We start from the raw sequence: 16,733 nt of genomic DNA, 5'->3' as shown, positions 1-16,733 counted from the left end.
AGCTGGGTGACCTAAATCATGCTGAGTATAAGATGCTGGAAAAGCTGGGTGACCTCTATCATGCTGAGTATAAGATGCCTGATGACCTCCATCATACTGAGTATAAGATGCTGGAAAAGCTGGATGACCTCCATCATACTGAGTATATAATGCTGGGAATCTGGGTGACCTCCATCATACTAGTAGGCTGTATTACCACGTTCCCACGGATGAGGAATGCCTGTAACAGAGTCTCACCCGCCCAGACAGTATCTGTAATTAAATGCTGAGAGCGGGGGACCTCCATCATACTGAGTACAAGATACTGGAAAAGTTGGGTGACCTTCATAATACTGAGTGCAGGATACTGGGAAAGCTGGGTGACCTCCATCATACTGAGTACAAGATACTGGAAAAGATGGGTGACCTCCATAATACCGAGTGCAGGATACTGGGAAAGCTGGGTGACCTCCATCATACTGAGTATAAGATGCTGGGAAAGCTGGGTGACCTCCATTATACTGAGTATAAGATGCTGGGAAAACTGGGTGACCTCCATAATACTGAGTATAAGATGCTGGGAAAACTGGGTGACCTCCATAATACTGAGTATAAGATGCTGGGAAAGCTGGGTGACCACTTGTGGAGGCAGAATACTACCTTTGGCTACAAGGCTGACCATCAGAGTGGGAGGACAATGGTTCCTTGCTCTGTTTGTGCTCTGCTTCTCAATGACAGCTTCCAGATAAAATGTCTCTATGAGCACTGACTAGTAGTGCTTAGTCATGGGAAGACGGGACATATTTTGCCGGGAATTTGTCCTTTCGAAATCAGGGCAGTCCCGTTTGGGTTAACAGTGATCGACGTGAAGGAAGCGCATGACCAGAGGATCGCTCATGTTGTCAGTGCGCATGCCCCCTCCATTTGACGCTCACATTGTTTCTATGGACCCCGCCAGCGACCAATGAAAGAACTCTATGCAAATAAAGAGGTGGGACAGCAAGACCAAGTAATTTTTTTACTAAGTCGCTTGCGCATGCGCAGACCGAGAGCGACATCTTTCTTCCACGGCGGCGGCGGCGGTGTACGGCTATTTGTGCGCCTGACTCCGGCAGTGACAGGTATATGCGGGAGGGCAGAGGCGGGTGACCGGGGAGCACGGGACGTGCGGGGGGTGCTGGTGAGTTACCTAAGCCCGCACACGTTCCTGTCGGGGCACGGTGCTGCTCCCATTATGTGCCCGAGGGCTCACAGCTCTTGTTATGCAACATTGCATGTGTACAGAGCCCGAACCTGCAGGGTACCGTGTAAGAGACCGTGTACCCCATAACCTGCTGCATTACATCATGTGCCCCACCCTATGAGAAGCCCATGTTACTGTATGAGATGCCCTGTGCCCCCATGAGAAGCCCATGTTACTGTATGAGATGCCCTGTGCCCCCCATGGGAAGCCCATGTTACTGTATGAGATGCCCTGTGCCCCCCATGGGAAGCCCATGTTACTGTATGAGATGCCCTGTGCCCCCCATGGGAAGCCCATGTTACTGTATGAGATGCCCTGTGCCCCCCATGAGAAGCCCCTTTTACTGCATGAGATGCCCTGTGCCCCCCATGGGAAGCCCATGTTACTGTATGAGATGCCCTGTGCCCCCCATGGGAAGCCCATGTTACTGTATGAGATGCCCTGTGCCCCCCATGAGAAGCCCATGTTACTGTATGAGATGCCCTGTGCCCCCCATGGGAAGCCCATGTTACTGTATGAGATGCCCTGTGCCCCCCATGAGAAGCCCCTTTTACTGCATGAGATGCCCTGTGCCCCCCATGGGAAGCCCATGTTACTGTATGAGATGCCCTGTGCCCCCCATGAGAAGCCCATGTTACTGTATGAGATGCCCTGTGCCCCCCATGGGAAGCCCATGTTACTGTATGAGATGCCCTGTGCCCCCCATGGGAAGCCCATGTTACTGTATGAGATGCCCTGTGCCCCCCATGAGAAGCCCATGTTACTGCATGAGATGCCCTGTGCCCCCCATGGGAAGCCCATGTTACTGTATGAGATGCCCTGTGCCCCCATGAGAAGCCCATGTTACTGTATGAGACGCCGTGTGCCCCCCATGAGAAGCCCCTGTTACTGCATGAGATGCCCTGTGCCCCCCATGGGAAGCCCATGTTACTGCATGAGATGCCCTGTGCCCCCCATGAGAAGCCCATGTTACTGCATGAGATGCCCTGTGCCCCCCCATGAGAAGCCCATGTTACTGCATGAGATGCCCTGTGCCCCCCATGAGAAGCCCCTGTTACTGCATGAGATGCCCTGTGCCCCCCATGAGAAGCCCCTGTTACTGCATGAGATGCCCTGTGCCCCCATGGGAAGCCCATGTTACTGCATGAGAAGCCCTGTGCCCCCCATGAGAAGCCCCTGTTACTGTATGAGATGCCCTGTGCCCCCCATGAGAAGCCCCTGTTACTGCATGAGATGCCCTGTGCCCCCATGGGAAGCCCATGTTACTGCATGCCCCCCATGAGATACCTGCTGCATTACATGAGATGCCCTGTGCCCCCCATGGGAAGCCCATGTTACTGCATGAGATGCCCTGTGCCCCCCATGAGAAGCCCATGTTACTGCATGAGAAGCCCTGTGCCCCCCATGAGAAGCCCCTGTTACTGCATGAGATGCCCTGTGCCCCCGTGAGAAGCCCATGTTACTGCATGAGAAGCCCATGTTACTGCATGAGATGCCCTGTGCCCCCCATGAGAAGCCCATGTTACTGCATGAGATGCCCTGTGCCCCCATGAGATGCCCTATGCCCCCATGAGATGCCCTATGCCCACCACTGAAAAGCCTGCAGCAGTACATAAGAAGAGCATTGCCCCCACCAGAAGTGGCTCATGTATTATGCGCCCTGTTATATTACAATGTGGTATTGATATACAGGGAATCCACAGGGGTTGGACTCGTCCCTGTCTTGACAATAAGAAATAATTGCAGATGATTCCTTTCTCGTCCCATTGTTTTTATTGAGGAAAGTGATGCTAGACATAGCCATCAGCTCTCTATCTCCTGTACCCACAGATATTACTTAGTGACGTCAGTGCCAGCAGCGGGCATAGAGGACCACTAGGTATATACTGTATGTTGTTTATTTTCATGCATGAGTCCTGACTTGTCATTGCTTTTTCCTACAGCTGACTGCACACAGCAAAGGGGAGAATTGCCACCTCTACAAGCCATTTAAAGGGGTATTCCTAGCATATCACTAGGATTTGCTATCATCTTGTGATTGCAGTGGTCTGACCTCTGGGGGCCCCATGGATCCTGAGAATGAATGGGATGTAAAATTGACTTAGCATTGTGTCTCCCGGAGTCTTTCCCTGTTACCTGCTGTGTAGGGGAACTGCAGCCGCCCCCTTTCTCTGGAACAGTTCCCCTTACACAACAGGTGGCCTGGTGTCACTGTGCAGGAGACAAAGGGGGGAGATTTATCAAAGGTGGTATAAAGTGAAACTGGCTCAGTTGCCCCTAGCAACCAATCAGATTACGTTTTTCATTCCTCGCAGACTCTTTGGAAAATAAAAGGTGGAATCTGACTAGTTGCTAGGGGCAACTGAGCCAGTTTTACTTTACACCATGTTTTATAAATCTCCCCCAAAGTGTTCAAGCAGCACCGCAGGCCCTTCACTCTCAGGATTTCCATTTCTGAATCTCTGTCATAGGCTTGATGTTTGAACCTCTAGGTCCTCATATCCCCTCCTGAGACTTTACGGGATCCCGTTCCTCCCATGTACTGTATATTTCTTATATAGCGTACCCGGGGAGTGGTGATTGCCGTTACCGCTTGCTGTGCAGAGGCTGCCAGGCACAGCGATTGTGTTGGGCAGCCTCTCCCTGGGTATAATGTATAAAAAATATACAGTACATGGGGCGGAACAGCTGTGTGACAGGACTGCGGATCAAGTCTTGCAGGGCTTAGATAGCCCTGCAGTACCCAAAACAAACAGTAGCAGCAGAGGAGATCATGTCACCCCTTACAGCTGCCAATCAATGGAGGTATATGGGTAAAAAAAGAAAATATGCATTTATTTTAATAAAGCCATATAACAAAGTAATATAACTTTATTAAAACAATGTATTAGGAAGGAAAAAAAATTCTGGAGTACCCCTTTAATTTAACTTGTGTGACTGCAAGTGCTCAGGGGCTGCATCTTTAGAGGGGTCCAGAAGCTGCCAAGTTTGTATAGTGTTTTATGTGTGCTTTTAACCACACCTCGAATAAATTTTTGCACTGTTTGAAAATTTACATTGTAATGAATTTCCCTTTAAAATGGAACTCTTTAGAAAAAACTGCTCTGGAGGTACAGCTGGATATATGTAAGGCACTATGTGTCTCCTTGACCTAACAGCTATCTAACAGCATTAGCAGTTTGTAACATGAATTGCAGCTGACAGCTTTACAAAGAATGAGACAACTTTACTCTGCTAGCGTTAGATCTTCACTATCACATATTTTTGGCACTATTTTAAAGATTCTAAGTACTTAGGGCACAACTATTAAACCTAAATTGTTTTTTTGACCCCCCTAGATGCGTCCCAAAAAGTCAGATCAAGGAAAAAAGACACCCGGGTCATCCTCCCAGAAAAAGGAGCTGGAAGAACAGCCCCCAGGGAAGAGAAAACGAGAGCCGGACCCAAGTATCGAAAAACCACTCAAAAAATCTTATAGGAAGAAAAATGTTTCACAAGGCTCACAGGACACACCAGGGTGCAGCAAAGGTAATCCTGGCCAGTGTTGTCACTACAAATGCAGAAAAACTTAAAGAGGATGTACCATCAGGTACATCCTCTTTAACCTGACACAGGGATAGAAAGGCGCAGTCATGGGCAAGCTGGTGCCGCGGTCCATTTTTTCGAACTGCGGCCCTGTTCCGGTGTACGGCGCCGTTCTATTCACGGTTACCGGCTGATGCTCAAGCACTGGAGGTAGGCTGGCCTGCCCCCAGTGGGAGTGAAATCCCTCCCCTCTATGACGCGGCTCCATTAGAATTACTGGTGGCGGCCGGCCTCCAGTGCTTGAGCACCGGCCGGTAACCGTGGATAGAACGGGCCGCAGTTGGAAAAACGGACCGTGGCACCGGCTTGCCCGTGGCGGCGCCGTTCTATCCCTGTGTCAAGTTAAAGAGGATATACCTGATGGTACATCCTCTTTAAAACCTGTTCAATTATTGGCCAGTACAGTGGTATCTTGGTTTAAAGGGGTTATCCAGCGCTACAAAAACATGGCCACTTTCCCCCTACTGTTGTCTCCAGTTTGGGTGGGGTTTTGAAATGGAGCTTAATTGCAAACCGCACCTGAACTGGAGACAACAGTAGGGGGAAAAGTGGCCATGTGTTTGTAGCGCTGGATTACCCCTTTAGGGTGCCTTCACACCTACCGTATCGCAGCAGAAAATCCGCTGCGGATCCGCAGCAGATTTAACTAAATGAATGAACACAGCATCAAATCCGCACTTACAAATCTGCTGCGGATCCGCAGCGGATTTGACAGTGCGTATTTAATGCTGTGTTCATTCAGTTAAATCTGCTGCGGATCCGCAGCAGATTTTCTGCTGCGATACGGTAGGTGTGAAGGCACCCTTAAGAGTAACTTGGATTGAGAGCGTTTTTCAAGAAGAGCTTACAGTTTTTCAAAATTGTAACTTGGTTTAAGAGCATTGCTTTGGTTTAAGAGCTCCCTGTACTAGGTGGGAGGGTGCAGCAGGGAAGGGGCATGGTCTACAGCACTGTACTCTGACCCAAGAAGTCTCCCTCACCTTCCAAATCATAGCAGATCCACTTCAGGCTGAAGCTTGCATCAGGGGACAGGACTGAGGAGGGAATCTCTTCATAGCTGTAACCCCTCTCTCCCCGGACAATGCTGCTATACTGTGCCCACATCTGCTCTGCTCATTCCTTCATGCTCCTTGCAGTCTGTCAGCCCTGGTGTTTCTCATCCTCTCCATTCATTCTATACTGTGCTTACACTCAGCAATATACACTGCTGCTATAATGTGCCTGTACTCACACTCCGCTATACAAACTGCTGCTATAATGTGCCTGTTCTTACACTTAGCCATTCACACTGTTGTATAGAAAGTTTCTGTCTTTGTCCTCCTGCACTTCCTGATTTGTCCATGCTGAACACCCCCCCCCCCTTCCCCATCGCTGTCATGTGACCACACAGACCTCTGACAGCAGCCTTGCTTCCCTATTCTCGCCTGTTGTACTACGCTACTGCATTATGGGGATCTGCAGTCCCATCCTGTATCTACAAACTGCTGTTTTTTTCATTCTTATGTCTTTACTATACATTATGCACCACATGCTGCCTAGCTATACGGTACAGTAACTTATAATACGACATACCCAGCTTTCTAAATGTTTGTTTCATTGGTTTTACCTGTCATTAAGAATTAAAAAAATCATTATTTTTGGGGTGTGGAACCATTTGTCTGCATTTCAATGATTCCTTATGGGAAAATTTGCTTTGGTATAACAGTGAATTTGGATTACAAGCACGGCCCCGGAACAAATTATGCTCGTAATCCAAGGGACCACTGTATTGCCAAAATTACATTTATGGAATGTTAATTCTCTTAAGGAGTAGAGAGATGCCTGAGTTGTGCATGTGAGATGTGGACAGTACCTCGCCTGGGTGGCCACTCCTGTACTACTACATATAGTACAAATGATCAGCTGGTAGCTTTAATGGAAAACACGGCACTTCCTCTGTTTAGTCTCTTTGGGGGGAAAAAAGAGCCTAAACACGAAGTCCCGGTCATCTGATCACTCGTAGAGAAGGCAGTCGTGACTGATGAACACATTAAGCCGTGTGCAGGTCAGACTTTGTGTTTAGTCACTTTTTTTTACAACCAGCACTAAAAATCTGCCTTCAGGAGACTGGACCTGGATACAAGTTAGTATTGCTGTGTTTTAAAGTATAACTAAAAAAAAAAAAAAAAAAAAAAAAGTGATTTGCAAACTTGCTTTATTTCACATCCCTTGCTGATTTAGATTTTGAAAGGTATGACTATAGTGACAATATGGTTGCATCTAGCCTGACAACTGCAGGTGCCAGAGAGGTGTATGTATATGTGTGTGTATATATATGTGTAAAATATATATATATAATATGCATTTGACGTGTTTCTTTTTTTTGACTATGCAGGCCTACACAATGAGAAGAAATTCCAGAAACCACGAGATGGAGAGACAAGCATTGTGCATTACCTCTACCGGAGCACACTTGGTGGGAATGTTAGGGCAAAAGTAAGTTAGATGTGTGATCTCTATGCATCATCTATCCATCAATGTATGTATTGCAGCAGTCCTGCAGATTGTCATTGATTTTTTTTTTTTTTTTTGTCTCTTTCCAGTACCTGCAGACACCATTCTTGCGGTCACTGGCATCATATATTCTGTATCGAACCAACAGTCCTTTTGACAGGAGAGTAACTACACTGGAATGGCATCCAACTCACCCAAAAACTGTGGCCGTTGGCTCAAAAGGCGGGGATATTATTTTGTGGGACTATGAGGAACTAAATAACACAATGATCCCTGGGGTAAGTGTGGCGAAGCAGTGCTGCTGTGGCAGTGATAGTACTGATGGGTAGCTGCTTTTTTTATCAGCTTTTTCTTGACTTGCAGATTGGAGCTGGAGGCTGTATTACAGCAATGAAATTTGACCCATTTAATCCCAATCAGCTATACACGTCATCGGTTGCAGGCAGCACCATCCTGCAGGACTTCACTGGACGGACTGTACAGATGTTTACCAACACTGAAGACTGGGCGTAAGTATGGATTTATTCATGAAAGGGATTTGCCTGTGAATAAAAGTACAGTTGTAAGAGCTCTACACTTGTACAAAAATATAATGTCAAATGTTTAGGATCATTGACTGTAATTGCACCCTCTGTAAGGGTATGTCCACACTTAATACACTGTAGATTTCGATGGTGTGACTTATTGATTAAGTCTGCTACATAAAATCTACAGCAGATTAAAGAAGTCAGAGAAAAGAAAAAATATTGAGTGTGGGCAGGGGGTGGGGTGGAGGGACATAATAAAGAACCTGTATTTACGGCTATTTCCCGCTGGGTCATGACATACCAAGAAGTATAGGTTTTTTTTGACGACGCAGGACGAGTATTGAGTATTCTATGAGAGATCAGTGCAGTAATAATAAAAGTCCCCCAGGGGGACTAAAAGATATAGTATGCATGTTTATTAATTAAAAAAAAAATCCCCTCCCCTAATAAAAGTTTAAATCACCCCCTTTTCCCATTTTTAGAAATAAAAATAAACAAACACCAGAACTATTAACCCCTTAAGGACAGAGCCTGAAATGGCCTTAATGACAGAGACAAATTTTATGAATATGACCTGTGTCACTTTAGTCATTAATAACTTCGGGATGCTTTTACCTATCCGGCTGATTCTGAGATTGTTTTCTCGTGACATATTGTACTTTACATTTCTGGTAAATTGGAGTCGATACTCATAACAAATCTTTATGAAAAAAAAACAAATAATGTGAAAAAATGCATTTTTCCAACTTTGAAACTTTTTTGCGTATACAGAAAGTGGTTATACCACATAAATTATATATTAAATAGCATTAGCAACATGTCTACTTTATGTTGGCGGCATTTATTAAACGATCTTTCATTTTTTTTAGACAATAGGAAGCTTAAAACATTAGCAGCAAATTTCCAAATTTTCAGTAAAATTTCAAAATCAGATATTTTTAGGGACCTGTTCAGGTTTAAAGTGTATTTGAGGGGACTGTATGTTAGAAAGCCCCACAAAGCACCCCATTTCAGAAACTGCACCCCCCAAACTCTGCAAAAGCATATCCAGAAAGTGTTTTAACCCTTTAGGGGAGTCACAGAAATAAAAGCTAAGTGTGTAAGGAATTTGAAAATTTTAATTTTCTGTGCGGAGATTTTATTGTAATCCAATATTTTTCATAATTATAAACCTATTACCAGAGAAATGCACCCCAATAATTATTGTCCCATTTCTGCAGTTTATAGAAATACCCCATATGTGACCCTATTGCGCTATTTGACGCAACCACAAGCCTCAGATATAAAGGAGTGCCTAGTGAATTTCAACGCCTCCGTTATATTTGGTAATTTTTGACTGTACCACTTCAGGTTGGCAGAGGCTCTGGGGTGCCAAAACCTAAAAAACACCCCTAAAGGGACACCATTTAGAAAACTACACCCCTCAAGGAATGTAACAAGGGGTGCGGTGAGCATCTGGACCCCACAGGTGCTTCACAGATTTTCCGAACAATATGGCGTGAAAAAAGAAAAATTTATTTTTTACACTAAAACGTTGTTCTAGCCTTCAATTTTTCATTTTCTTAAAGGTATAAGAGGAAAAAAAAGACACAAAATGTGTAGTGCAAGGGGGCGCAGGAAGAGCCTCCAAAGGGAAGGAGCGCCAATTGGCTTTTACAGAGCCCTTGTGCTGCCAAGACACTGGAAACCCCCCACAAGTGACCCCATTCTGGAAACTACACCCCTCAAGGAATCTTAACAAGGGGGGCAGTGAGCATATGGACCCCACTGGTGACGGGCACAAATGTGGAACAATGTGACGTAAAAGGGAAAAATTTAATTTTTTCACTTTCATGGCACAAATGTGCCCGTCATCAAGGGGTCCATATCCTCACTGCACCCCTTGTTAGATTCCTTGAGGGGTGCAGTTTCCAGAATGGGGTCACTTGTGGGGGGTTTCCAGTGTTTTGGCAGCACGAGGGCTCTGTAAATGCGACATGGCGTTCATCATCCATTCTAGCCAAATCCAACCTCCAAAATCCAAATGGCGCTCCTTCCCTTCGGAGGCTTGCCCTGCGCCCACATGGCGCTTTATGTCCACATGTGGGGTATTTACGGACTCGGGGGAAATTGCTCTACACATTTTGTTTTTTTTTCCTCTTTTAACCCCTTGTGAAAATAATAAATTCAAGGCTAAACCAACATTATAGTGTAAAAAATGTAATATTTCATTTTCACGCCACATTGTTCCACATTTGTGCCAGTCACCAGTGGGGTCCATATGCTCACTACACCCCTTGTTACATTCCTTGAGGGGTGCAGTTTCCATAATGGGGTCACTTGTGGGGGGGTTCAACTGTCTTGGCAACACAGGGGCCTTTTGAATGCAACATGGCCCCTCGAAATCCATTCCATCCAAATCCAGCCTTCAAAAACCAAATGGCGCTCCGTCCCTTCGGAGGCTTACCCTGCACCCGCATGGCGCTTTATGTACACATGTGAGGTATTTCCGTACTCAGGGGAAATTGCGCTACACATTAAATGTTTTTTTTTATCTTTTAACCCCTTGTGAAAATGAAAAAATCATGACAAGATTAATGATTTAGAGTAAAAATTTTACAAAAATTACACTAAATGTTGGTCTAGCCTTGATTTTTTTCCATTTCCACAAGGGGTTAAAAAAGAAAATGAACACAAAACGTGTAGGGTAGTTTCCCCTGAGTACGAAATTACCCCACATGTGGGCATAATGTGCCATATGGGCACAGGGCAAGTCACCAAAGGGACAGAGCGTTATTTAGAGGCTGGAATGGAGGATGGAGGCCATGTCGCAATTACAAAGCTCCTGTGCTGCCAGGACAGTAGAAACCCCCCTACAAGTGACCCCATTCTGGAAACTACACCCCATAAGGAATCTAACAAGGGGTGCAGTGAGCATATGGACCCCACTGGTGACGGGCACTTACGTAGAACATGTGCCGAGAAAATAAAAATACAATTTTTTTCATTTTCACGTCCCAAATGTGGCCGTCACCAGGGGGCCATATCCCCACTGCCCCCCTTGTTAGATTCCTTATCGGGTGTAGTTTCCAGAATGGGGTCACTTGTGGGGGGTTTCTACTGTCCTGGCCGCACAGAGGCTTTGTAATTGCATCATGGCCTCCTCTAATGGGAATGGCGGCCATACCTACTTAGCTGGGAAAAAGGGACAATTCTAATTTATTTGGGGGTATTAGGCCAATTATTAGTTATAAGGTTGGAAATGACAGGTGTCCATCAAACTCAACCTGTGTTGATCCAGAGGAAGGCAAAAACCCCTTGTGAGGCAGACAACAGTAGCCTCATCACTGGGATAAAATTCCTTCCCGACTCCATATTGGCGATCAGAATAATCCCCGGATCAACGTAACCCCTGAAATAGGAATAATGGACAGAATTTAGATAATGTAGAACCCCAATGACGTGTAGTGCGCCTTGAAGCGATCCAGTATGCAGAGGCCGGGGTGATCAGGACAGGTGTCACACTGGAAAATGGTGTCCTTCCTGATCCCCCTGTTACGCCACACTCTGCACTTCTTCTGGGGTCTCCCTTTCTCCAGTGTGGGGGACGTCACCTGGAAAATGTTGTCCTGGTGCGATACGGGGTCCTTCATATCCAGAAGCGCTGGGTCCGCTATATAGCTGCTAAATATTAGGGTGCTATTACTGCTTCTGAGATGTTCGGATCGTGCCGCAAGCTACAGTAGCTCGGGCAGCGAGGGAGCGGAAGAGGGGGTGCTGGTATAAAAGTTATCCCCGTACAGGTGGTAACCTTTTATCCAGCAGTGGGAAGATCAGTTCCCGGACGATCTTCCCACTTGTTCCGAGGATGGGGGGGGGGGCGGGGGCATCTGGGGGCTGGATTCGGGTGTCCCTTCCTACATACACTCTAAGGGTACGTGCACACTGCGGAATCGCGACAGATAACCCTTCGTGCATTCCACAGCTGGCACCCACCGGCGGAGTGATGCAGGCGCACGTCTCCACACGTGTCATAGGCTCCATTCTATGCACGGGCGGATTCCGCTCTCCGTCCAACGTGTTCATTCTTTGGATGGATGACGGATTCCGCCCGTGCATAGAATGGAGTCTATGACACGGGTAGAGACATGCGCCCGCATCAGTCCGCCGGCGGATGCCAGCTGCGGAATGCACAAAGAGTTATCCTTTGCCATTCCGCAGTGTGCACGTACCCTAAATCTGTAAGAGTACCCTGAGGTACTCTCACAGAGTTTGTAGAATTTCACGCCATACCGTCATCTCTTATTGGGACGGTACTGGCGGAAAAGACGTGTCTGGGGGGCAGCGTACGCTACGCTACCCCCAGACACGTCACAGGATGATGAGGATGAATGGAGAAAAGAAGGATCCCCCCCCCATTCATCCTCACTGGCTGTTTCGGTGTCAGAGGCAATAATAACATATTCCTCTGACACCGAAAACACCCTGGGGGTCATCTTTATAAGAGGACTAGTATATGGGGTATGTAGTGGTGTAGTGTCAAACTTTATTCAATGTAGTGTGGTGTAATGTAGTGTTTTTTACGTGTTTTTTTTACAGTAAGTATAAAAAAAAACCTACGCCAACAAAGGAGTTGCTGATAAATGCCGCACTTATGTGCGGCACTTATAAGCAGACCGTGGCAGTAGAATATAGAAAAAAAACACCCTACGCCAAAAAGGAGGAGTTGCTGATTAGCAGCGCACTTTCGTGCGATGCTGACCAACACTCAGCGGCGATAGGGTGCGGAAAATAGAAAGAAAAAAAATTTGAAAAAAAAAAAAAAAACTTTTTCTACATTCTGAACATCCCTGTAGCTGCTGATAAGTGTATTACACATATCAGCCGCTAGAGGGCAGCAGAGCGCAAAATACGGAAAAAGCCGACGCTGGAGCCGAAAATAGCCGAGAGAAGCGGAACGTGACGTCACGGAGGAAGCCGAAGACCCGAACGAACACGAGGACGCCGCGAACCCGGAAGACGCCGATCAGGAGCCCGGGACAGGTGAGTAATGTACAAATACCTGCTCTGGACCCCTCGGCTACCTAGCTGAGGGGTCCAGGGCAGGTATTTACTATTTTGTGGGACTCTGATCGCTGTGCCACTGGCCCGATCGCCGTGAACGGCCGGCCGGTACCGGACAGCCGTTCACGGCGATCGGGCCGGTGGCAAGGTGACCACCATTACTTTTTACAGTAATGGCGGTCGGTGCCGTCCTCGGACAGCACCGACCGCCATTTTGATCTGAATTGATCAGCCTATAGCGGCGATCGTAAGCACGGGGGGTGTTAACCACCCCCCGTGCCGTTAAGCGAAGATGGCCTGCTATGATTTATAGCAGGCCATCTTCCCCGATCGCTGTGTGCGAACACGCAGCGATCGGGGAAACATCGGGCGTAAATTTACCCCCCCCCCCCCCCCCCCCCCCAAATAAATAGATTTGTTTTGTTTTTTTCAAATACACTGTATACATTTTATTCCCGTTTTCGCAGCATATTTTATGGAAAAGTTAAGTCTGTAATTGCAAAGTATAATTGGTGTCCCAAAACATAAGGGCTCATGTGGGTCTGTAGGTGAAAAATTGAAGCACTATGGCCTTTCAAACATAAGGAGAACAAAATGAAAGTTGGCTTGGTCCTTAAGGGGTTAAGTATGTGTGAATATACCCCAACAATTTTGTACAGTTGGTGTCTTCCAGAAGCAATTGTAAAACTACAACCCAGCATTCTCTGACACAGAGGTCAAACAATAACCATGTTTTTTTTTTTTTTTTTATTTATTAGTGATAATTATATGTGGTACTGCAGTCTGGATGTCTCTGCCAGCCAACAGTGTGTGGTAACTGGGGATAACGTGGGCAATGTGGTGCTACTGGAGACATGTGGAAAAGAGGTGGGTTTAGATTGTTTATTTAACTTGGTTTTCCAGAAAAAAAATTGACTGGTCCATCCACAGGATAGGTCCTTATTAGCTGATTGATGGAGTGCTGATACTTGGCACCTCTGCCAGTCAGCTGTACAGAGCTACAGTGTCTAGATGTAAGCACAGAGTATGGCGATGGAAATTTAAAGTGTCACTGTCACTTCACAAAACGTTTGACGTCATAGAGACATGTCAAAAGTTTTGATTGGTAACGATTGGAAGATAGAGCTGGGAGATGATGGGCTGCATCACATACTCTCCCGGCTCTGAGTCACATGATCAGTCGGACTTCTAATGGAGCCCGACTGATCAGTTGCCCAGACCCAGACCAATCAAAACTTTTGACATGTCTCTATGACATCCAGAAAAGATGTATTCCGGCAGCATCCAGTGATCAGAATCAGAAAAAGTTTTGTGAACTGTCAGTGACACTTTAAGCTCTCTATTTTATGTAGTTTCTGTTACAAGTTACCGCAGCTCTGCTCCCATTCACTTTAACAGGAACTGATCTACAGAAGATCAACTAGGTCACTGTACAATGAATAGGGCTGAGATGACTGGCTCCGTACAGTGGCCCAGTTAAATCAAGCTGTCTAGACAAAAAATCTAAGGGTCCATTTACACAGATTATCTGACCGATTTATCTGCCAAAGATTTGAAGCCAAATTCAGGAATGGATTTGAAAAGAGGAGAAAGCTCAGGCTTTCCTTTATGACCTGATCTCTGTTTATAGTATGTTTCTGGCTTTGGCTTTAAATCTTTGACAGATAATCTGTCAGATAATCTTTCTGTGTAAATGGACCCTTAGCCATTGTGTTTACAATTGGGCACTACAGAACAGCTGATTGGTATGTTTGCCTAGTTAGACACCCTCCCCCTTACCCTCCAATCAGTTGATTTTTACCTATATTTGAATAGGTCATCGATCAATTTTACTTGGAAATCTTTTGACTACTACTATAGCATATGTTAACTTGCTGATTATAAATAAATATCTTTTTATTTATTTTTTCCCCAAGATCTTTAAGCTGAGGCTTCACAAGAAAAAAGTGACACATGTGGAATTTAACCCACGATGTGACTGGCTTCTGGCGACTGCCTCTGTGGATCAAACAGTGAAATTGTGGGATCTGAGGAACATCAAGGATAAGTCCAGTTGCCTGTACACTTTGCCTCATGCCCGTGGTGTGAACTCTGGTAATGTTACATTTCCATTTTCCCCTCCCTCTCTTTTTATACCCTAACCTATAGAACTGCATGTAAGGCTTTGTGTTTTGCTTGTTGTAGCTTACTTCAGTCCTTGGGATGGAGCCAAGCTTCTCACCACTGACCAGCACAGTGAGATCCGGGTTTATTCTGCATATGATTGGTCCACACCACAGCGCATTATTCCACATCCGCACCGCCAGTTCCAGCACCTGACTGCCATAAAGGTTGGTTGTGCCTGCATAATTTATTCTGTATACACTTTGGCCTTTATCCCTACTAATATATATATTACATTTTGTACAGGCCACATGGCATCCCCGGTATGACCTTATTGTTGCTGGGCGATACCCGGATCCTCAGTTCCCAGGTTACACTGCAGATGAATTGCGTACAGTGGACGTGTTTGATGGACAGAATGGCAATATAGTGTGTCAGCTATATGACCCCTATGCATCTGGGATTGTCTCGGTGAGGCACTTGTTTCTTTCATCTGTAGAATACTGTAATATATAGCGTCACCAACCATCTACTCTTCTGGATTTGTGGTATCTAATACAGTGCTTCTCAAACTGTGAAGTGTAGGGTCCCTGCCTGTGCTTGACATCAGCACACAGCAGAGATTACACTGATAACACCCCTGCATCATGAGTGTAGGTTCCCTACAAACAGGAGATTTAAAGTGTCACTGTCGTGAATTTTTATTTTTATTTTTTGCAGAAATCAATAGTCCAGGCGATTTTAAGAAACTTTGTAATTAGGTTTATTAGCCAAAAAAATGCATTTTTATCATGAAAAAGCAGTTTGAAGCTCTCCCCCCTGTCTTCATTGTTCTCCTATGGAGAGAGCTAAAGAAAAGACCAAAACAGGACAACAAAGAGTTAATCTACAAATACCTCACCTGTTATCTCCTGGGACAGTCACCACTGACCTGTCTGAGCTCAGATTACAGCTGTCACCCAGCTCCGTGCCTGTAATCCTCTGTTATCTGCTTTCTGCTGTCGGCTAACTCCCTCCTTCCTCCTCCCCCCTCCCCTCTCCCTAGAGCAGACAGGGTACGACTCCTGCAACAAGTCACAATTTTCAGATTTTTTGCAGTGGATGGAAAAGAGGAAGGAGGGGGGGACCTGGGAAAAGGTTTTTTAAATGCAGATAATGGCATAGTTGGCTAATAAACCCAATTACAAAGTTTCTTAAAATCGCCTGGACTATTGATTTCTGCAAAAAAAATAAAAAATACGACAGTGACTCTTTAAGGACCTGGATGATATCACGTATGTATTGGTGCAGCGTGGTGGTGGGTTATACAGGTGGACCAGTATTTATTTCTGTACTATAGTGCTGTTCTGGGAGATGTGCACTATATTGCGGTATCTGATGCCGCATAGTAGTATTTCTTCGTTGGTGAGACCCCAGCATCAACATGGATCCCCTGGTGAGGCCTGAGAACAAAAAGTTTGAGAAGTCCTGATCTAATATAGTTAACGTTAACATTCCTTTAGGCTATATTCACACACTTTACTTTCTATGAAAAGAACAACTGTTTTCAATTAAAACAACGGCTGTTCTTTTCATAATGCAACAATTTGCATTGAAGGCAATGCAAACAATGGTCGTTGTTTTACACAATGTATTGAACAACGACTGTTTGGCTACGGCCATCAAAATAATGTTCATGTTTATTTCCGTCCATTGTCCATAGACTTCAATGCAATTTTCACGTAAAAGAACATCCGTTGTTTGATACTCAGTGTAAAAAA

The 16,733-nt window shown here is 45.6% G+C and overlaps 1 protein-coding gene across 2 annotated transcripts in view; it reads left to right on the top strand.

Annotated features, from left to right (window-relative positions):
• The first annotated feature begins 1,014 nt into the window (after positions 1-1,014).
• DDB2 (damage specific DNA binding protein 2) overlaps positions 1,015-16,733 on the top strand; it is a 28,384-nt gene continuing 12,665 nt past the window's right edge. The window contains exons 1-9 of one of the 2 annotated variants that reach the window (XM_069968412.1): positions 1,015-1,100; positions 4,561-4,750; positions 7,182-7,282; positions 7,390-7,578; positions 7,664-7,809; positions 13,629-13,737; positions 14,787-14,964; positions 15,055-15,200; positions 15,280-15,444. In XM_069968412.1, coding sequence (XP_069824513.1) covers positions 4,561-4,750; positions 7,182-7,282; positions 7,390-7,578; positions 7,664-7,809; positions 13,629-13,737; positions 14,787-14,964; positions 15,055-15,200; positions 15,280-15,444 — 1,224 coding nt within the window. In that variant the 5' untranslated portion in view covers positions 1,015-1,100. The other variant, XM_069968413.1, reaches the window with a different exon arrangement.

Source organism: Dendropsophus ebraccatus, chromosome 4 (assembly GCF_027789765.1).
Source record: "Dendropsophus ebraccatus isolate aDenEbr1 chromosome 4, aDenEbr1.pat, whole genome shotgun sequence".
NCBI lineage: Eukaryota > Metazoa > Chordata > Amphibia > Anura > Hylidae > Dendropsophus > Dendropsophus ebraccatus.
The sequence above is the reverse complement of the archived record's forward strand: the minus strand, read 5'-3'. Positions and strand labels throughout refer to the sequence as shown.